This window comes from Psittacula echo (genome assembly GCF_963264785.1).
Source record: "Psittacula echo genome assembly, chromosome: 4".
Classification (NCBI taxonomy): Eukaryota; Metazoa; Chordata; class Aves; order Psittaciformes; family Psittacidae; genus Psittacula; species Psittacula echo.
This window is the reverse complement of record NC_137738.1, coordinates 12780095-12803006: the sequence shown is the minus strand read 5'-3', so window position 1 is coordinate 12803006 and position 22912 is coordinate 12780095. Positions and strand designations below refer to the sequence as shown.

Here is a 22912-nt window from a genome sequence, read left to right as displayed (position 1 = left end):
TATTCCATTCCAGCCCACATGCAATCTTTTATTTTTATGCTGATAATAATAAAACTTTGCATTTATAGAGCATGCTACAAACACACACATCCATCATTCCTCTTGGAGTCTGGGAAGGAAGTGCTGGATAGCCGTGGAAACAGGGCACAGGGTGAAGTGGCAGAGTCCATAGCAGAGTAAGGATGGGCATTTTGGATCTCTCGGTTCCTCTGCCTCACACTCATTCTTGAATGGTCTGTTTTCCGAGGAACTTAAAAAACTTGCTTGGAAAATGTGATCAGTACATTTTCAGCTTGGTTTTCCTTGGAAAATGGTTCATGTCACCACACTGGTTGCCAACCCTAAGGAACTTTCAAATCTGCTAACTGGTTTCAGCCAAATTTGAAAGGATTAATGGCCTCAAAGCCGGTCCTATATTCCTGCACTTTTGGAAACCAGCAATTGAGCAGAGGCCTTCAGGTTAGTGTCTCCAGAGAAGGAGAACGCAGCTGCTCTACACTCTGCTTGGCAGCACCAATGTACATACCTGTGTACATACATACGTCAACATGCATGTTTAGTGACAAACCGATGAGCACACGCACAGGTCAGCTTCCTTCCTTCCTTGTGGACTTTTACAGAGATGCTTTAAAGAACACTGTCTCCTTCAGCTAAGACACAGGCCTCCTAAATGTGTTCAACAAGGGGATGATCTTTTTGATAGTAACACAGATAGGCACAACTTATTTAACCCAGGACAACAAAGAAGAAATATTCCAGCTCTTTCCCAGACATGAAAACATTTTTCACTTGCAGCCAATAGTATCTTGATTTTGCAAAGATCCAAAGGAACACCAGCTACCTTATTATCACAATCAGACACACTTCATTATAATACATAGCTTCAAATCTGATCTGGATTGAAGAAATAACTCTGACGCAAACAAAATTAGATTATTTCTTTCTTGTTTCAGAAAGATCAAATCATAAAGCAGTAAAGACAACATCCCTTCTGCTTGGATCCCTCACATTATGAAAACTACACAGGATGCATGTTAGCTTCATGTGCTAATGCATGTTTGTCCAAAACAGCACTGAGACTACCAAAATCATTCTGAAAGGGACTGAATCTATAGCATGTTTGAACTTTTTCCTCTGGAAAGCAGAGTATCAGAGCAAGGGGAGGGTGCACACCAGTATCTCAGGCTAGGATGGACTAGGGATGCAAACTCAAACCTGGAATCAGCCTGAATGGCACCTTCTCCAGCCTCTGTTACAAATGGCAATAGCTAGTGGAAAAGTCACAGCAGGTTATTTATGCTGATTTTTAATCTAGTTCCAGCTCACAATTTGTATCCAATGTTTCAAGGACAAGTGGATCATTCCTGTGCAATTCAAAACCAGTGGTTTTACAAGGACTGATTGGGTCAAAACTTCAGAACAACAGGACATTTCCTCAGGCATATCTCAATCACACAGGACTTAAAGCTTCACATGCAGAAGAGAAGGCAGGCCTCAATCACATGTCAAGAGCCTTCCATGACTAAAATACCCCAAGGACCAGCTCCAAAAGCCACCCAAACTCAGCAGGAAGCATCCCCCTGATTTTAGTAACCTTTCACTCAAAAGAAAACATTGCATTTGTACAAATTAACCCATCTAACTTTCTAATTAAAATGAATACATTAAACTCAAGACACCTTTTGTTACTACAGAGTTTCTTTAGAAAATAAACCCAACAGTACTGAACCTGTCAAACAAACCCCACAGAACATCCTGATTCATGAGAGGCTTGGAGCTGTGCTGCAAGTCCTTTCTCTCAGAGGCTGACAAGGAAAAGCCCATTCTGATGCTCTGTACTTGTGCAGAGGTAACCCCAGGTGCACTGGGCTGCAGTGATCAGGGATCAGACGTGAAGAAGACAGAGGTAGGCAAGCCCCAACAACCTGTTAGGAGACACCTAGCACTGCTATTCATTTCCTACACTGTAGCCCAAAGCTGGTAGCTGGTTTGTGCAACAAAACTGAACCCTGAAAAACATCAGCACAACTGAATTGAGCAGGGAACTGGGTGTCTAGGCGGGCAATGGCATTTAGAAAAGAGAAAGCTGTGGTGTAAGAGAATTTCTAGGGTTAATACACAAACCAGCTGCCTGAAGAGTCATTCCCTTGGTTTGCTTCTCGTGTTAGCATTTGAATGCAAGATATGGCAACAAGATCATATGGAATATGCATGAGATTAGCTCACTGCTCTTAAGACCGATGTGGATTCAGAGTAACACAGTTGATCCTAGTTCTCAAGTTATTTATTCAGATTTGAAGTGATGCTGCACAAGAAGACATTGAGACCAGCTCAGTTGTGCAGTGGCTGATGAACCCCCTAAGTCAGTACAAAATCATTTGTAAGTTAGAATGGGCTATATTCCAGTATCTGAAGGGGGCCTACATGGATGCTGAAGGGGGACTCTTCATCAGGGACTGTAGTGATAGCACAAGGGGTAATGGGTTCAAACTTAAACAGAGTAAGTTTAAGTTAAATATAAGGAAGAAGTTCTTTACTGTGAGGGTGGTGAGGTATGGACACAGGGTGCCCAGGGAAGTTGTAAATGCTTCATCCCTCACAGTGTTCACGGCCAGGTTGGACAGAGCCTTGGGTGACATGGTCTAGTGTGAGGTGTCCCCACCTATGGCAAGTGGGTTGGAACTAGATGATCTTAAGGTCCTTTCCAACTCTAACTATTCTATGATTCTATGACATCCGTGGCCTGACATCAGCTTTACATACAGTTACACACATATTTGTTCAGTGGGGCTGGTAAGGTCAGGCAAGGAGCCACTGAGGAACAACTAAGTCCTGTTCTAACAGCCTTGGTCCACACTGAGTGCAAGGCTGTATCTGTTCTTCCAGCAGCCACCCTGCTCTCTAACTTGATGCCTATCCTTGGTGTGGAGGTGGTCTGGGATATATCTTTCAAATCCTGCTCCTTTTTAACAACTTTCCTCAGGAAAGGGAAACTTTCCTGCATGCTGCTCCTGACAACCTTCAGCATTCCTACTACCTTGGAAGCACGTCTTGCAAAACTACAATAAAAAGCCCAACGGGTTGTATCAGCAGGGCAGCTTGCAAAGGGCACTTACTTGCACACGGGTTTTACTAAACAGCTGCTGTTAGTTCTCCACTTTTACCAGTGGAGAACCAGGTGAAAAGAACATGTACTGGAGAAAGCCTTAGTTTATCAAGGGGGACACACTACACAAGTGTAATCTTACTGCAAATCAGCAGGAATCCTACACAGCATAGAGAAACGTGGATCCCTATATGTCTGGCCTATCTTTAAAGGTGAATCATCCTACAGATTTTTAGATTTATTCAACCAGTGAGGTAAAAATCCACTCTTTCCAGCATCTGAAGGCTGGGTTTTCCTCATCTCTTCACGCAGTACTTAGGTTCCACCTCGTGGCTTTCAACAGCAATGAACAGCAGACTAGATAGGCATTTTATTGCCTAAACACTTCATTTTCAAATCTGTGTGTCTAGCTGCAGAAAGAATCACAGTCTCCTTTAGATATAGAATTTCTCTTGCTATCCCCCCAGAAATTCTCTTGGCCCTCCGATGGGACTTTTCCAGCAACAGTTACTCTAGTTTAAACATCTAAAGCACACAGGTATTAAGTTTAATTAAAGCTTATTGTTGTGCAAATGGCATCACAAGTATGGGCTAGCTAAGAGCATCAGGAGCTTGCAGTCAAGCAATAAGCAGTGCTGATGTAGCTGTTAAAGCAGCGGCTGGTTCCTCTGCAGCCAGATCCCAGCAAGGTATCTGCTCAATACCAGAACCTGGTTGGTACAAACCAAGTGAGACACATCTCACTTAACCACTGACGTACTCAGCATCTAGTCCTTTCACAGTCAACTGAGAAACAAGCACTTGTAGACCGTGATTCAGATGAGTTATTTTAGAGGTTTAACTTCAAACAAGATGAATTGCACCCTAGAAGCGTCTCCCTTCCTCACTTCCATTACAAACAGAAGTTATAGCGCTTGCTGACAGCACAGTGCCTCCGCCTTGAATCCCACCCAAGGTGTAGAACTTAATACCACGCTACACAGTGTAGCCCACCTTGCAGTGAGCTCTAAGCAGGCAGCAGGCCTCTGGAAGCAACCACAGCAGTTAGAGTGCACCTAAGTTAAAAAGCAGCAGCAACAGGTACAGCTACGACCACAGAGAGCTTGAATTCAAGAACGTTCTCAGAAAACATTTCACCCTGTTGTGTTCAGCCCTATGAAAATGACCAGGGTAGGTTTATTTCATAGACAGTTCTGCTCCTGCCTACTTTAAGCTTACAGAACAAGCTACACTTGTATTTCAGTTCCCTGAGGCACTAGCACAACACTGCCACAGACATTTTAGCCCTTTAGGAAGGGCTCTGAAGAGTCACCATCTTCAAAGCAAAGGGGGGGAAAAAGGCAACCAAAGAAATGTGAGTTTATCAGCTGCCACATTAGGGTCAAAAGCAGGTATTTTAAAGTCATTTTAGTGTTTTACATAAACAATAAGACAGAGCTCACCAGAACCAGCCTACTTTGTTCAGAGAGATCACATCCATTTAAAGAGAAGGTGAAATAAGCCATAAAACAAGAGAAAGTTGCCTCAGTTCATGATTTGTTGAGTGTGGGCTGGATGAAAGGTCTTTAACTCCTTAATGCAGCTTTTGCTGTCCATTCTCATTTGAAGGAGCTCTCCTCCCGCTCGCACACAGCTGGAGGCTTACACCCAGCAAATCATGCCTGCTTGGCTAGAACGTGACTGCAGCGTGCAGCCGAACAGCTCTGATTTACAACTGCCTCGGTTTCCTCTTAGCTTACCTCTTCACCTTCACCTAAGCTTTAAAGGGGGCTGCATGGGACAGACTGGCTCTTTTATACAGAAAAAAAGGAGGAAATCTTTGCTGGTTTCAAACCTCCTTACTTTATAATGGGAAACTAAGGCTACACACTGCCTATCCTGCCATTGGGTTTACATCCCAGTCAGCCTACTCTTTTCAACTTAATTATACCCATTCTGGAACGCTTATTTCACAAAACCTGAGAAGATTTACCAATTTGACCATAATCGCTCCGTTTAAACCGACTTATTTTTAAACGCTTGGTGCAAAACCCTACGTTGTACAGCCTTACCTCCCCAAATCCTGAATCCTACCACAGGGAGCAACTGCTGCAGACACTGCTAAACGGGTGGAGAGCACGGCAGCAATCCTTGAAGCAATCCTCTCATGAGCCTCAAGTGGCCACTGAAACACTTCTCAGTGCAGTGGCAGTTTTCCCCTCAGGTGCGCTCACCCCTTACAATGAGGGAAACATACAGGCGAGCTAGAATTTGGATCCACACGTGCCTCGGCCATCGGTGTGGCTTCTCCCATGGAGGAAACGGTGTGTGGGGGAAGCTCCAGAGGACGGGCTCTGAGCCGGAGGTGCTGCAGGTGAAGCGGCCTTCACAGCCGCACGGGGCAGGAGACCTGTTGGGGCCTGCCGCCCCTGCCCTCCGCTGCACCGGAGCGAGAAAACGCGGCTGGCGTCGCCCCGAGGCGGGCGGAGAGCGGGACGCGCGGCTGGTGCCCGCCGGGGCGGTGCCCCAGCTGCGTTAGTTTCACTAACTGAAGGCCCGAGGCGCGGCCCGAGGCCTGGCGAGGCACAGGACAACCGCCCGCCGGGGGCCGCCATGGCACGTTCGTGCCTTAAGAGGGCTGATGAGCCCCACGGGCACCGGCGGCACCGCCACCTGCAGCCCCTGTGAGGCGGCGGCAGCGCCATCTGCACCGCCACCCGCAGACCCTGTGAGGCGGCGGCGGCGCCACCGCGACCCGCAGCCCCCGTGAGGCGGTGGCGGCCGAACCGGCACCGCCACCCGCAGCCTCTGTGAGGCGGCTCCGGCGGCAGAGGGACACGGGCCATCGGCAAGACTGCAAATGATAGGTGGCTCCATAGCTCAGTGGTTAGAGCACTGGTCTTGTAAACCAGGGGTCGCGAGTTCGATCCTCGCTGGGGCCTCTTGAACTTTTCCGATTTTATTTCTTTTTTCCCTTTTTCCTGGCTGAGGAAGCGTGATGGATAGAGGGGAGGAGACAGCGGCCAGCCGGGGATCCTTCCCCGCCAGCTGAAAGTCTCAGCTGCGATAGGAGGCCGCTGCTTTTTGCATCCCAAAACGCTGCGTCCGGACGGTGGCGGTACGAGACAAACGTTACCGGACGTTGGAAAACGTTAATGTGCGCTGCAAAAGGACGGCATGTGCTTTGGCTCCCGCTTAGAGCAAGGGTGGGAAGCCAAGCCAGGGCCTGGCTCTGCTATACAAAGAAATCCACCTCTCTGGAAAAGAACATTTGAGGGCTGTTACTGCCTTTTTCCAGCATAGATAATGCAACCCCTGGTCCTCGCTCCCCAATTCTCCATGCAGCAGCAGCAGCCTATGGCATGTTAATTCCACAGTATATGAAGGAGCACCCCTCCAGTTCAGCTCCAAACCCACAATAATCCTAGGGAAAAGAAGAGGCCTCACCCATCCCCCACGTGCAGGCCAAGAGATGCTTTCCAGCATCCTTTGGAACGTGCCCATCACCCATACCTTGGAAAAACACAATGCTTAAAAGAATGGTAATTTGATTGTCTGAAAGACAGCTACGCTTAAAATACACTCTTCGCTGTGTTTGAGTTAGAAGGCACAAGAAGAAAGTGAGGTCACTGGCATGCCCATCCTGTATTCTCAGATAAAAAGATGCAAGTCCTGAAAGTTGGAGGCACTTGTATTTATTAGGCAGTCATACACAGCCAAATCCTACCTGTGAATGTCCACCCTAGACTCTCATAACTACTTACATGAGAAGAGAACATCAGAGCAGGATCTGCAAAGACACTCAATAGTGGGAGGCTGGTGCTGTTGAGGTTTACTAAAACATACACAGGGACTGCTAACACTGACGTGGATGGAGCCAGCCCTGGGAGCACTGGCACAAGTCAGATGATTCTCTTTTATTTGGTCACTATTCAAAACATTTGTCTCACCATCTTATTAAAAGTGGCTTGCTTTCACTGTGACATCACTGAGCTTCAAGAGCTGCTTCTGAACCTGCCCTCCTTCCTCCTCTCCTGTTTTTCCTTCACGAATGCTGCTTTCGGTGGAAGAAGGTTCTTGGTTCTGGTTAGGTGGGAGCTGCTCTTCCTTGGTGAAGGCGGTGCTGATGTGGTTCTGTCAACATGTGCAACCTTCTTCTGCTTTGGCTTGTGAGGCTTAGCCTCAGCTTTGGTTTTCTGTCTCTTTTTACCAGACGGAGCTGGTTTCGCTGTTGATGCTTTTATTTTGGTGGATGAGAGTTTTTTACCTTTCTGAGGAGCAGCTGCTGGGGTGGCTGCAGTGGGGGTAGAAGACTTCTTCAGAGGCTTGGTTGTTGAAGGTTCATTAAGCAGCTCAAGAACAGTCTCTGAGGAAAACAATTAACATGGTTCAGCATCCCCATGCTTTAAGGCAGAAGGCTCATTCAAAGATATTATTGATATAAACATTTATTAGAGCTGCAGTTAGGAGAAGTAGCTGACATTCTGAAAGAAGGAATACACGCTGTATAAACCCCTTCCATCAACAGAGACCTGGGTTTCTTGGAAATAAAATTTGTTTAATTTTAGAAGTGATTAATGAGTATTTATGGGAAATAAATGCAGACAGAATATGACAAAAGCTCACACACTTTTGGCACACTGAACAATATGAACTTTTCATGTTACACTAATATCTGGAAATGCCATACAAGACAACTTCAACCTGCTAAACACTGTGTCTACTCCATAATAAGATGCAGCCCCTGCTCTAGTTGCTTTAGACACCATGAGACAGAAAAAGGCCTGGAGAATGGAAGATTTAGTCCCCTAGGTGTACAGGGATCAGGTGACTCAAGGAGCTTATCACAGAGCCAGGGACAGGCACTCAAAACTTCCCAGACCAAATCCAATGCCTGAATCAAAGCCATCAGGTCCCTTGTGTACCCATTTATGCTATTGCTTGGCAACACTTTGGGGGAAAAAGAGATAATCAGAGGCTGGGATTAAAAAAAGCATGGCTTGTAGTAGATGACACAAGTCCACATTAAATGTGATAATCTAACTTCAACATTACTCCTGCTCAGTGCCTTAGTCTTCTGCTAAAGACTTTAGACACATGCCTCTAAGATGGTTCTGCGTTTTGCTTCTCAGTAAAATCAAAGCCTAGCAACTTACTTGCACGTGGAACAAATGGTATCCGTTTACTCTTTGTTTTCACTGGAATGGGCTTGTATTTACATTTCCCTGGTGGAGCTCTCCTTCAAAAACAGAAAGCCATATGCAGATATCAGAGATTGTTAAGGAAGTTTGTTTATTCCAGAGGCACACATAAATCCCCCATTGTCCTTTGCCTCTGCTGGAAGAGGCATGAAAGCATTTTAGGCACACAGAGTGTAACACAGGTGGAATTCAAAAGCCTAACTCAGGGCTGCAAGCCATAAAATCCTTGTCTGATTAGCAGTAGCATCTGGGAGGCTGCACCTTCTCTTTCCTCACCCTTCTGGCCAACTTCCTGCCATCAGGAAAGTTGGCCAGAATGCCTTGATCCAACAGGGATAGCTGGTTTGTTTGTGCGGGGCATGCGAGCTTGCCTGCATGAACTTGCAGCCCACCACCAAATTCAGGGGTGCTGATAGGTGTGTTCAGCTACATGTCCTGCTGCTGGAGGCACAGCACAATGCTGCTTCTAGAAAACTAGTGGATGCATTGGGTGAACTTCAGACTATTGGTTGTCTCACCAGTACTGGCTCAGGCATCCCACTTTGAAGTGGAGGGGTCTCATTCCTGCCCATAAGGCTTGTCAGTGACAGCGCTTTCTGCTCACTCAGGGTGCAGTGTGAGGATCCCTGTACACGCAACGGAATATTCCCACACAGCCCCACAAATGTTAGCATGACCTTCAGAGGGTGCTGCTTTGAACACAACACAGTACTGCAGCAAGAATAGTGAGATAGGAAAGGAACGGGCTAAAAGTGAGGAAGCAACAACTGCAGAGGAAATGTATCCACATTCCTCTCCTGCTGTTCCCTGACAACTTCCCATAGTACAAAAGCATCCAAAGAGCAGCGCATTATCCCTGAGGTAAAGCTGTCATGTGTTAAATGACAGGAAGGGGGGTACAAAGAAGAGTAACAGACCTGTGCTTTTTGTTACCCACCAAGGAAACTGCTGTAGGACAAATAGGAAAAGGCTCTTCCAGTTTGTGATGCTCAACAGCACAGAGCAAAGCATGACTTAAGGCATCACATTTTCTTGTGATTAAGCATTCTCCTTCAGACAGCAGCAACACCCAAGTGGGTCCTCCGTACCATTTCAATTAAAAAGGTTACCAAAACAGGGTTATTGGCACTGCTTCTGATGCTTGGGCAAGGGGGAATGTTCGTCTCTCTCCTCTCTAACTTTTAAAGGACTTTCTTCACTCTCTGACAGAAGGGATTTGGTGCTAATCCAGTCAGGGGGCATTCTGCTGTCTCCAAGGCAAGCTGAAGTGGGGACACAGGGCACTGCTGCCATCAGTTTTCCAGGGAGGTTCCTAGGAAAGTCTGAGTTGCCATTAGGTAGATGGCAGTAGCCCTGCCAGCATTTTGAAGGATGTTATTGGGTGGCTTGCTGTCCTTGCCAGCATGCTTGCTGAAGTGTAAGCAGGAAGCAGGGAGTGTCTAGGCTCACAGCAAGACAGAATGGAAGAATCCTATAAACAGCATTAAAAAGCAAAGGAGAAAGGAAAAGTCTCTGCTTATAATACAACAGGGAGAGGCCAGAATACAACCCTGGATCTGGAGGGTTTAGGATCTTGCTCCTGGGCCAAGCAAGCTCAGCCTCAGAGGAGCACTCAGTGCTTTGCACACCCTGGACAAGCTTGCAAAGTGCTTCAGCGAGCAGACAAGGGTAGAGCTGAACAGAGCAGCATCCAGGCTAAGGTAAGCAAGGAGAACCAAAGAATAAATTCCAAACAGCCAAGGGAATAAATGCCTGGTCCTGCTCTGGAACTGAAGGATATGAAGCTCCAAAAGCACTGGGATGAGCTGGCTCCTTTCCACAAAGGCCCTTTGTGCATTGGAGCCATCGCACTCCTGGCAGGAGTCACTGTGATGTAGTGCATTGCTGCACATCAGTCCTCAGGTAGGCAGGCTCCAGGAAAGGCTCCCATGGCTGCTTGTGACAGAGAAAGCTGCACTTCTCTCTTTACAGTGAGAAATGAGAGGATTTATCACCCCAATAGTCTTCACAGCACATTAAGGAGCGGCAGAGGGACTGCAGAGGGCTTGGGGGTTTTGTTTTGAGGTTTTTGTGACACAGAGGATGCTTAAGATCACAATTTTATTTTTTGTAGTTGGAAATAGTGCATTTTGGCAGCCCCAGTTAGTGCAGTTCAAAAGCTTCCTGGCAGACAATAAGCTGTTAAAAGCAGGAGTCTCCTCAAGTAGTTGCAGCAAGTAAAAGACCCGATCTCCTATTCCCATCACCTTGGTACAAGGACTGAGTTAAACATGTAGCTTTGGATTTAGCTTCCCAAGAAAACAGAACCGGTTTTCCTTATTTTGTTAGTGCCCAAGATCTCAGCAACAGCACAGACACACACATGAGTACTGTAGCTACATTACAGGGTGATTTAAAATTCATTTAATGCTTTTTAAGCAAGACCCAAAAGCTTGGGGAGGGGAAACACTTGCATAAGCATGCTTATTATTGGAAAAACAGACCTTAGCAGGGATAACTGCTCAATGGGGAAAGAAAACATTTTGCTTGGAAAAAACTCTGCTTCAGGCTCCAATTATTATTTGAACGCTGCATAAAGCACTAAGGTTCACTCTGTGAAAACTAAACTATAGACTGCAGATTATGTATATAAAAGTGCATCACAGATATTTGATGTCATCATCCTGAAGGCTAAAGACTGCCATTTTTAGAACACCTCTGTGCTATACTTTAGATGTTATTTTGATCCTTATTGTCCCAGACTTTTAAGCTATCTGAATTATGTCTGTTTCTGGGTGCACAAATATGATGAGTGAGGAATAAATTCACTAAACTGACTGAAGTTGCACCAGGTGTATGAACAGAAAACAAGGACTGGATGTGGAGGTCAGTGAGATTATCAGTAGTACTTATTCTTTCTGCTGCAATAGCTGGAGAATGTATGGTGACTATAGAATAATTTAGCATGGAAAAACATCTTTACTAACCTTGCAGGATCAATAAACTTGTAGAGTGATCCATGTGGTGCATAGGCACTGGGATAAGAAGTAGACAGAAAATACAGCTCACCTAAATGGAAGTGAAAAAATAAAATCCAGCCTCAGGTTCAAGTGCCCAAGAAAAATCACAGTTCTCCATTTCCTTCTTGCCTGGCTCTTCGCTAATTCACATGGTCAGAAAACCAGGAAGCTCCTTCAGTCACTCCATCAGTCATGTCTTACTTCCAAAAAGTGGGATTTGGTCTCCCTCTGGCCTATGCAAGTGGACTCTCAGGGGCACTAAATGATCTCTCGGCTGCAGCAGGGTTCCACACAGAACCAGCAGCTCTCAATGAAGCAGAGCACCTGAGCAGGACCTCCATTACCTCATATGAGTGGCCCTCCAAAAGGTTACTTTCCTCTGTATAAATATGTATTCTTTAAAACTTGTTTGTACCAAAGCAGCAGCCAGAAGCTACAAATAGAGAGGAAGATCACACATCAAATATTTAGCCATCTCAGTCATCCAAAAAAATCCCACAAGAGCCAAACTGGCTAATCCGTAGAAGACAGAAGCTTCTTATTCCTGTATGGTTGCTAAGGAGAGCAACTACAGTTCATGCCTTCCCTTCAGCACCCACTAGAACAATATCCAGGCAAACTATAGTGGATTGCAAAAGAGGCGAAACAGTTGTTGTCTTTCAGGTTACATGACACCACCATAGTGGTTTCTAAAAGAACAACCCAGTAGAAGAGACATTTACCATGCACCCATTCCCCATGTTGTTAGAACAGTTAAAAACTATGTATTTCACAAGGAAGCCTGCATCTCCCACATCTCTGATGGGATATGCTGGCCAGGTGATCCAGGATCTTACTACATTCAAATCTCTTTTCTGCAGAATCATGAAGCATCAGAGAGCTCACTAAAGCACTTGTGTTCTTAAAACCCTAGCAGCTGCTTTTTGTGTTACATAGGTCTGTCAGGAGACTGCACAGAAGTGAACCAAGTGTGCGCTTTGGTCCTTTTACTTTGGTGAGAGATCTGGTCATCCAGACCACAGCAATAATCCCATGTACTGAGACATTTCCACTGCATTTTAAAATGAGTGGTTTTCCTCATCCCCTCCCCCCCAAAAAGCCCTGGTCAGTCATCCACAGTGTGAAGTGCTGCTGTTGTAAGACTGAGGAATTTATATTAGTCAAGTAGGGGAAATTCAGATAAGCTGTAAGAACTCAAGTGAGGATGAGCTGTTACAGTTAAAGAACAAACTGCATCAATACAGTGTTTTCATTAATGAAATAGCATAAACAAACAACAGCAAAAGGACAGGGAAAGGATGAAACAGGAGCTCAGACTCCTAAAAGGACCTGGAGTGCTCAGACTGCAAGTTTACATGAGGATCTGTCTGCTGAGCTCTCCATCAAGCCTGTCTGCAATAGCCTCACAGGGCAGGAGACCTCTCTGAACTTCATACCGAACCTACCTGCAGTGCTGAGTTAGACACAAACCTGTTTGCAGTGCCTGTTTTCCAGTATGTGAGGAGCAATATAATCCTATATATTTGCCCTACAATAAGAACTGACAGTACAGTTTCCAGTAAAAGTATGGCTTGCACAATACCTACCTGCTTCATCCTCAGCAAATGAGATGATGAATTTACTGTAAGAACTGATCATTCTGGGGAAAGCACAAGTTCTTGTGCTGCCAATGCAGATATCTTGCTTCTTCCATTTATTTCTCATCTCATCTTCCTGTAAAGCCATAAGTCGACTAGATGAAAAATAAAACCGTGTTTTACGTTTCCATTATCAAGATTAGTTCCTGTCAAAATTATTTCTGAAAAAAGTGAGGTGATTGGTTTTAATGGTTGGCTTTTGGAAAAATAGACATGAACAAAAGCAAACTTATCCTTAGAACTCTAAACTGGAGTGAGAGGGACTCTTCAGCAGGGACTGTAGCAATAGGACAGAAGGTGATGGTTTCAAACTGAAACAGGGGAAGTTCAGGTTAGATATAAGGAAGAAGTTCTTTACTGTGAGGGTGGTGAGGCACTGGCATAGGTTGCCCAAAGAAGTGGTGAATGCTCCATCCGGGATAGTGTTTAAGGCTAGGTTGGACAGAGCCTTGGGTCTACTATGGTCTAGTGTGAGGCATCCCTGCCCATGGCAGGGGGTTGGAACTGGATGATCTTAAGGTCCTTTCCAACCCAAACCATTCTATGATTCAATGAAATGTGGATTCCAATGAACATACTGTTATAACAGTCAAATAGAGAACTTAATCTAATACATAGACATCCAAGAGTCTGATTTACTCCAGATCAGAAGGTTTTGGGATACTCTGATATCCTTATTTGCCCAGATAAGGCAAACGTGGGTACAGAATGGGAGCTGCAGAGAAGACAGTCTCACCCATTCATGAAATCACCAAAGATGTAAAGACCATTCAAGTTGGGCGATTCACATCCTCTGTACACATAACCTCCAGTAACTGACTTCCCCACGCTGCGGCCATATGCAAATATTGGAAGAATGTCATCTGTTAAACATAGAAGAAGAAATGAGAAAATGTATGGATATAAATCCAGCATCAAAAACCAATTGGTCAATGACACTGACAAGCATAAACACTGCTAGATGGGCTAGTACAGATGCACAAACAGTATTCCCAAGGAACTAGTGGATCCCCCAACACTGGACACATTTAAGATTTGGCCGGATAGGATGCTGGGACATCAGGTCTAGGTCGTGCTTTGGCCAGAAAGGTTGGACCAGATGACCCTTGAGGTCCTTTCCAACCTGGTGTTCTAGGATTCTAGTTAAATATCAGTGGGAATACAGCCATTTACTCCAGGACAGAAAGACCCAGGGGCTTTAAGGAGCTCTCTTATCAAGACTTGTCCATGATGAGCTTTCATAACACATAGGACCAAGATTCTCTGCATCAAGCCAGCAATGTAGAAAGGCATCGGCCTGCAGGAAGTCAATATTAGAGGTTCGTTATTGCACTAATCATTTTAGCAGGGATTGTCTTTACAAATTCCAGTATTGTTAGAAAAGGAATAACATTAAACAACTACAAGTTAACATTTTTATAGGTTTGCTGACATTCTCAGCACAGGACACGTGTTTGACCTCCATTTTATGTCTCGTAACTCATGAGACTCATAAAATAAAAGGCTTTGACTCTCGCAATGTTCAAATCCGTGTTCAAATCAGTGTTCAAATCAAATCAAACCCTTTCTTGGGCTGAATATCAGATCCCACAAAATTCTAGTTGTCCTCACTTATTTCCTGTGGATCAAGTAGTTTATGATCCTTAATAACGAGGACAAAGATCACAAATACAATTCATTACCAACTGTAGATTGACAGCAAAAGCTAATTCAGATTTGTTGGTAAATGAGGATTGGGCCTTTGAAAAAAACATAGCCATGGCTCAGAGCTTCTGAAGAAAACACAGTGTTGCTTCCCTACTTACACCAAATCCATTGCCTTCCTGACTTCATTGGGAAGGCTCTGTCTGTCTGTAAAAGCATGGGCTTTGACCTAAACACCTTGCCCAGTGCAGTGTATGGAATGGAATTCCCCAAATAAGCAGGGCATCATTTTATGCCAGCACTGCAGGGATGGGGAGAAGGGATTTCTGCTCTTGAGAAGTGAACAATCTCCATTTAACACACAACTCTGGATTATTTAGCTTCACCGGAAGAATGGTGCGATAGCCCACTAAATACATTTGTATTATAAAGTAATCTTCTATGAGACACTTCTTCCTTACCCAAAGAGGAATTGTGGCAAAGCTTTGTGTCGTAGCATTCAAATCCCTCCTTTGCTCTCCAGCCGTAGTTCCCTCCTTTAACAATGATGTCAATTTCTTCAAACCTGTTCTGCCCAACATCTCCACAGAATATCCTCCCTCTTCCCTTCTTCGTGACAGGGTCCCCTCTGTCAACTGCACAGCGCCACATATTCCTGACCCCATATGCATAAACCTCAGGGCGGGCCTCAGGATCAGACACAAATGGATTATCAGGAGGGATGCGATAAGGCTTTCCATCAGGGCTTCTTCCATCCACATCAATTCTCAGGACTTTCCCCAACAAAGTACTCCTGAGGAGAATGACAGAAAAAGAAACCCCAGCATGAGAGCCAACTGAAAACACAGTTCCCCTTTTCCAAAGGGAAAGTTCTCTCTCCAAATAAAGCAACCAGTGGCTGGTATGTCTTGTAACTGCTCAAGTCCCACAAGACTCTCTCCTCTCTAAACATAGAATTATAGAGTGGTTTGGGTTGGAAAGGACCTTAAGATCATCCAGTTCCAACCCCCTGCCATAGGCAGGGATGCCTTACTCTAGACCATGTCACCCAAGGCTCTGTCCAACCTGGCCTTGAACACTGCCAGGGATGGAGCATTCACCACTTCTTTGGGCAGCCTGTTCCAGTGCCTCACCACCCTCATAGTAAAGAACTTCCTTAGATCTAACCTGAACTTTCCCTGTTTCAGCTTAAACCCATCACCCTGTGTCCTATTGCTACAGTCCCTGATGAAGAGTCCCTCTCCAACATCCTTGTAGCTCCCTTCAGACACTGGAAGCTGCTCTGACATCTTGGATTCCCTCAGCTTTCAAAAGGTAGAATGTTAATTGTTGAACTACTGCATTGACCAGACTGGCAGATGCACAAGCACTTTCAGGAAGCACTCTTCCACATTGTCTCATTTGCAAGACCCTGTATCTTGGTGAACAAGTTCAAAGCTCTTACCTGCCCCTTCTACTTACTTGTTCTGAGCATTCCCAAATGTTCCAAAAGGGTCTCCTGCTTTCCCTCCATCCCCTGTGAACAGATACATGTAGCCATCCACTCCAAAGAGCAGCTGCCCACCATTATGATTTGCAGCTGGTTCCTCAAGCTCCAGGAGACTCCTTAAAAAAAGAGGGAGAAATAAGTCCAGATGTAGCTACTGGAAAGGACTGAATATTCAGGCAGCCTGCAGAAATACTGCATTGCTTCTACGGAAGAAAGCAAGACTTCCCAGCTGTATAGATCTTTGATTGCAGCAGGGGGGTTCTGCTTTCTTATATGAGAAGCAGTTGGTGAATTTGAGGGCTTCAGAACCATCTTGTGGTGACTGTGAAACTCAAAAGGAAATAAGTCTGCTATTAACAAATTCCTCCCCATAACTGAGGTTTAGCTTCTTCCTGGGGAGATGGGGCAGGTGTACGTGTCAGATTAAATGAACGTATAGTACATTTATTTTTAGTGAAGCACCCCTGTTCTCTTACTGTCCAAAAGACTTTTAGAGCAGGTGTTAATTCCACAACAGGCTTAAGCCTATTACTGCTCTTTAGAAGCAAAGGTACAAGATGGAGAGAAGACAACCTGGAATCCTAGATCCTGAATCCTCTTTTCAGTTCCATCTCTAGCTTGCTGTGTGACCTTGAGCCAACCTTGTCTCTGATAGCGCCATGCAGCTGTACCAGGGTAACTGGGAATGTGCAGGCTCTGCAAGTGGAAAGGACAGGGAAAAATACTTTCTCCTGGTGGCATGCAGTAGCATTCAACGTGAACTTTACCTTTCTGAGCGTGGATCTGCTTTGTTGGCATCAGATACCAAAACCTTCAATTCACTGATCCTGATCTTTTCCACTCTGTTCTTATCCATGTATGAGTAATAGATATAAAACTTGCCATTGTCCTTGTACTTGGGGTGGAAAGCCATCCCTAAAAAGCCCCTCTCATCCCCTAGCCATGGTGTAGCCAGCACTAGGCTTCTAATGTCCAGAAAGGGCTCCTCCAGCCGACTACCACCAGGTAGGTAGACCCAGATGACCCCCACTTGCTCCGCTATGAACATGCGGTGGGTATGGTCATTTGCATGCACCATGAGCACTGGATTCCTCAGGCCATTGGCAACCTCTGTTAGGCAAAGCTGGAGGCAGCCTTTGTGGTCCTCCACCACTGAGCCCAGGTTGGTGTTGAGGGCTGTGTTCTTCAGCACGTTAGGGAAGCAGTAGTCCTCATCGTGGAGGTGAAGGAGGTTGCAAAAGCGTGTCCTGTTTGTCTCGCAGCATTCCTGGATGTGCCTATCGCTGGTCAGCAGGCTGATGGCAGAGTGGCAGTTGAAATGAAACTCAGAGCAGTAGTCAAAACAAAGCCCTGGGATGTTTCTCAGAGGTGTCCGAGGGTTTTCTGCATCATAGAGATGTGCAGCATATGGAGAACATTCCTGGGAAGTAAAAGAAATGGAGTATGTGGCTGTGTACAAACATCTGGGAGAAGCCAAGGCACGTTCATGGAAGCAAACTGATTACTAAAATGAAAACTCAGTAAAGCAGAGAACATCAGTCACCTCCACACATGGTGTTTGCCTGGCAAACAACGCCTGCAGCACACAGACCTAGCAGGGCATGGTGGCCATTCCTCAGAATCTACATAAACTCCCAGGATGACATGGCCTTGCCAGTCACTGTTGTCTGCTTTCATTTCATTGTGCATGAAACAACACAATCCTACTACTTTATAGAGCAGAAGCAGCAGAAGCTGCTAAGATCAAGATGATACTTTTGTGCTGGTTTATAATTGTTTATCCCCAAAAAGAGCGTGCATTCAGCAATCACAGGGCTCAGGTTAAAGCAGTTGAACAAGTATGTTACTTCCACTGCACTAGTTCCTATCCCATGCTAATATTATGGCTTTCAATCGGCTTGAACAAGGTTTAATTGGCCTTTTTGGGTTTTTAAGCCTCTCTTGTAACAGTTTCCTGAACAGAGAAGCATCCTCTCAGCCATCAGCCAAAGAGCTGTTCTAGTGCATGCAGCAAGGTTTGCACCCAGGGAACTTCTATAGCCACACAACTTGTACAGCACCTCCTTAAGAGCATTACAGGCAGTATTCAGAGTTCAGTATTCAGTTTTTAGGCTAAATCCTAGAACGGCTCAGCTGAAGGTCAGACTCTAACCTGCAAATGCTTAGAACAAGTGTAGCTAGCAAAAATAAACCCAGATCTTGCCTGATGCAAACAGATGCAGCTCTACCAGCAGGGCCAGAATGCTTTAGATGCTTCTTCCGGTGTGTCAGTTTTCAGCAGAAACATATCTGGTTTATACTGAACAGCAGAAAATCCATGGCTCAGAACACATCCCCACTTAATCATCTTCTATTTTGTTAAGAAACACACTTGGAGTGCCAAGGTGAGGTGCGCTCCACAGCATCCTTCTTGTGCTCTGCAGGATTAGCTGCAGTTCCCAAAACCAGGTTCCTCTGTGCAAGGCTCAGCACCACTCACTGCCCACCAGGAGGGCTAGGAAGTTGTCTGGGTTTATGGTCTGCTGGTTTTGGCACTGAAGGACTACCTAACTGAATCAGCTGCTTTGTTACAATGCATTGCTACTGCTCTGATCTCATCCAAAGGTGTGACGGAATGCTGTTCTTGCTAAATTAGAGCATCAGCTAATAACTCTGGCTTATCAAAAAGCCTCCTCTTTCTTGAAGCTCATTTTGGTCAAAAGACAAAAGCTGTTACTATTATTTTGTCTACCACTGCTTCTGAGACTAATCTTTGTGTCCCAAGTTCCATGTGATTAATAGCAACAAAAGCACTTGTTACAGCAGCAGTTTATCTGAAGTCCTGCCATACACAGCAGAAAAGCACTTGGCACAGTTATAGCCTGATTACATATCAACATCTGCCTTCTTGTATTTGACATATACACATGTACTTAGTGACTACAAACTACCAGGATACTGTGGAGGTGATAGAACAGAGATGTCATTTTCCATCCCTTCAGTAGGAATTTGACTGAGCAAAGCAACTTCACTAAAGCAGAAATACTTGGTAGATCTTTGCTCCTCCACTGATTTAACAGCCAAATAAGATTTGCCAGAGAACCCAACCTCATTGTCACCAACCTGAACATGAAGAGCAACACCCAACACAATCACAAGCTCCAAATCCTAACAGCAATCAGACTCTAAAAGATATGAAAAGAGCAATAACTTATTTCTTTGAAAAGTCTAGATGAAAATATAAGGGTAGTTTAGGGTTTTCCTGCTACAAAATATACCACAAATGTTAAAGACATTGTATCCTGCAAAATGAGCAATGCAGCAATAGTCGTTTCCATAGAGAGATTTTTCTACTTACAACATGTAGAAAACTCTTCATAAAACCAACACTGGTGGTTCTGCCAGGAGCTCTAACCTGTCTTTTTCTGGTTTACTAACTGCAAAGTAACAACCAACCCTGATGCTGCTTTTTCCAACCCTGGTGCTGACAGAGTGTCCCACCTACCCTGAGGGGATGCCACAATCTTGCCAGCATCCAAAAAGAGTGGAAATATTTTGGTATACAGACAATATTTTAGGGCTAAGGAAATATTCATTAGAAAAGATTTACATGTTCTTGATAAGATTAAATGTGTCTTTCGGCTGCTGTGTGTTTTGGCATGTAGTAACTCCAGCTCTGCATGACTACCGGTTGTTAAAAAGGCGGGTCAGTTCTGCCCTCTAACTCCAGGGAGGCTCAGGGAAAACAGTGTCTTTGATCTTTTCTCATTCCATAATGCCTGTTCCCCTGAGTTTGTTGGACAGTGGAGATAGAGCACTGATGGAAATGCAGTGACTGAAGCCTCAGCTGTGTGAAACCACTGCCTGGTAAGGTTTGTTCGACTTTAGCCACCACACCATTTGGAGCATCCTCGCCAGGAACAGAATCGACATACATCCTTCAGACACTCCAGGGATCCAAATACTCAGCCTGATAATTCCCAGCTGTCATTTGATCCTGTAGACTTTGTAATCTAGCACCTAGCAGCTAAAAGAAGCAAATAAATATTGATCTGTAACTCCCCTTCATTATGAGAAAGTGAGCAGAGCAGCCTGATTGCCATCATGAGCCACATCAATGTGACCAGCTATTGCCAGATACCACAAAGGGATGTACCTGGCACAAAGCACTTTGCAAAATGCATGCCAAGGATTAGGTACCATTACCCTGTCAGCCCACTTTTCCCTTGCTCCCAACACCTCTTCCCACAGCAACACAGCTAGCTGTAAGAGACTATCAGAACCACAACTGACCTCCAAGTCAGCCCAAAGCATAGGATACAGATACTGTTTTTCTGCTCTACCTGACAGAGGATATCTTTGATGTATGTTCCACACAGCTTATGCCCCCGGGGATCAATATAATCCATGATGTCCCAGTATTTTGCTGCAATGCTGTTGTCTCTCTCCTGGTCACAGCAGCCAAAATTCTCATAGGCAGAGCAGAATTCCAGATGAAAAGGGGGCTGGAAGGGTGGTCCATAATCCAGACACTGAGGATGTGCCAGCAGACAGTTTATGAGGCATAATAAGGAGAGGTAAAGCAAAACATGTGGGCAAGAAAGGGAAACTCCAGAGCTGCTGCTGCTCCTTCCAGTGCATGGCCAAACATTCACTTCCTTCAGTGCAGGTTTCTTGGGGTCAGATGTATAGAAATCCTGGACCTCTTCATAGTATGGTTCATTCATCCTCTGTGTTTTATTAACTGCCAGCCACAGAGCTCAGCATTCACTCAGGTTTGCTTACATTCTCTCCCTTTTTCTCTCTGAAGTTTACTACTTGGCAGGAGAGAAACCCTCCAGGCTGCCTCTCTGGTATTTCACACGTCACATAGCTGAACCCTCCCCTCTGGGCATCTCTTAGATGCTTGGAAGCGCTCACAGGTCTAATCCTTATGTCTTGGTTTAAACTGGCTGAGAAATCCTTCACCAAGAAATACAAATAACAAAAAAATGAACTATGATACCTATATACAGAACACTCTACTCCCTCCCCATTTACAAACATGAGTGACAAGTTTTCAATTGCTAACTACCATTTTACTCAGCTTTTAAGATGCACCAAACCTGCGGCTGGTTTCATATGGACTGAAGAAAGGTCGTAAAATACAACCAAATTAAGGCAGCAGTTAACCTGAAGTACAAGTAACTTCAGGACAAGAAGTTTTACAGAGATATTGCTATTACCCACAAATCCAGGTACACATTCACGGTCAAAATAAGAAGAAATTCAGAAAGAGTGAAGGAGTAAACACACATTTAAGGCACCAGCATAACCTGCAGTTGACTCTGATGTTCAGTGTTGACCCTGTACTTAAGCTGATTGATTTTAGTGGGTTTGATCACAGCTGATGTTTAACCGATTTAAGGACACATAAGATTCTTGCCCACTTTCCCCTCTGGTGAAGGATGCTCAAGCAAGCCCTGCAGTTAGTGAAGCACAGCATCAGCTCTGTGCGCAGGACAATCATGTGTGTACACATTGTACCCAGCCTGTATTTGAGAATGACACTTCCCCAACTCTGCTTTCCCAGTTTAATCACAACCAAGCTCCTTTATCACTTCACCAAAACCAAATGTTTTCCTTTGACAGTGACATCACTACTTAGAACAAGGCAACAGAGCACTCCTCACCACTCTGCTGCACCACATGAGTTCAGTGACTCAATGAAGACCAGTATCTTCACTCTGCCTGATGCTGCTAGGAAGAGGCTTTAGCATGCACACACTCACTAGACATTTCCATACAACCAAAGTTACTAGAGAGCAAGGCTTTGTGATCTGTTCTATTGCTTCTGAGACATCAGTGAGGAATAAAGCAATTTTTAAAAAGGCAATTAGAGTCTCTCCTCCCTGCAAATCCTAGGAGAAACTACTACAGCCAATGCACAGATATGCATACAGGATCCACCTGTATGTAGCCCAAAGAAGTCATAACTCTCAGTCCTAGTTTCAAAATGCAACCACCCGTGTAACATGACAGCTGAGACTACTCTGTGTTTATGGAGTCATTATTGGGAAACACTTGTTTTAAAAACCTCTGGGGTTTTAACATGCTTCTCTTTTGCTGTGGCTCTAACGGCACTGCCAATAATCCTGTCTCTGCTTAGACTTCAATGAACTGGAAACACACCAATCACAAGACTCAGCACTGTCACGAGATAAAGCATTTTAAATCCGAGTATTTAAATCTGCTGAAGCATAAGCATATCTCAGTTATTGCTCTCATACCTTGCAAACAATCACTGAAGTTAAGGCATTAGTGTCCTGTAGCAATTGTTTTATATTGAAGCCACAACAAACAGGATCAGTGAGGATATTTGTTTACTCCTCATTTGTAACTGCAGCCTGAGAATTCCCTATACTTTTAATTCCTTTAGCATTACAGAGCAATTTGGGGTAATTGACATTACTAGTTACTGGATATTTCTGACCAGGAGGCAAGAACACTCCTTGCTGCACTCTTGATGAGGGCAGAAATGCCAGCATAGCCTTAAGCACATTCTGACAATGAGAGAACAGACAGAGTTTACTGCTTACATTATCCAAGGGCTCCTTGCAGTGGGCAGTCTGGTTTTGCTTGGCCAACAAACCACCTCCAGCCATTCTTTAAATGCAACAAAAGACTAAGTGGAACTTCTCATTTACTATTGCAGATCAGAACACCAGTAACAGAAATCCCTGAAGAATGGTAAATTCAAACCAGCTCATAACACATCAATCCTCCGATTCCACAGGGAGTACTCCAAGGGTAAGGTAGACACTTGTTCTGTGCTGACAATGTGTTTACACTGCTCTGAAGGCTGAGGCAAGTCCTGCCACGGTCTCCAGAATGAGGCA

General features: G+C 44.8%; 1 protein-coding gene across 1 annotated transcript; it reads right to left on the bottom strand.

Annotated features, from left to right (window-relative positions):
* Nucleotides 1-6976: 6976 nt before the first annotated feature.
* On the bottom strand, nt 6977-20761 carry HHIPL2 (HHIP like 2; the record flags this gene model as incomplete). Its single annotated transcript, XM_080615584.1, has 9 exons — nt 6977-7451; nt 8242-8324; nt 11253-11334; nt 12872-13017; nt 13659-13785; nt 15028-15359; nt 16028-16171; nt 16823-17475; nt 20378-20761. The coding sequence occupies 9 exons, from the start codon at nt 20759-20761 to the stop codon at nt 7081-7083; spliced, it is 2322 nt and encodes a 773-aa protein (XP_080471710.1). The 3' UTR covers nt 6977-7080.
* Nucleotides 20762-22912: the final 2151 nt, after the last annotated feature.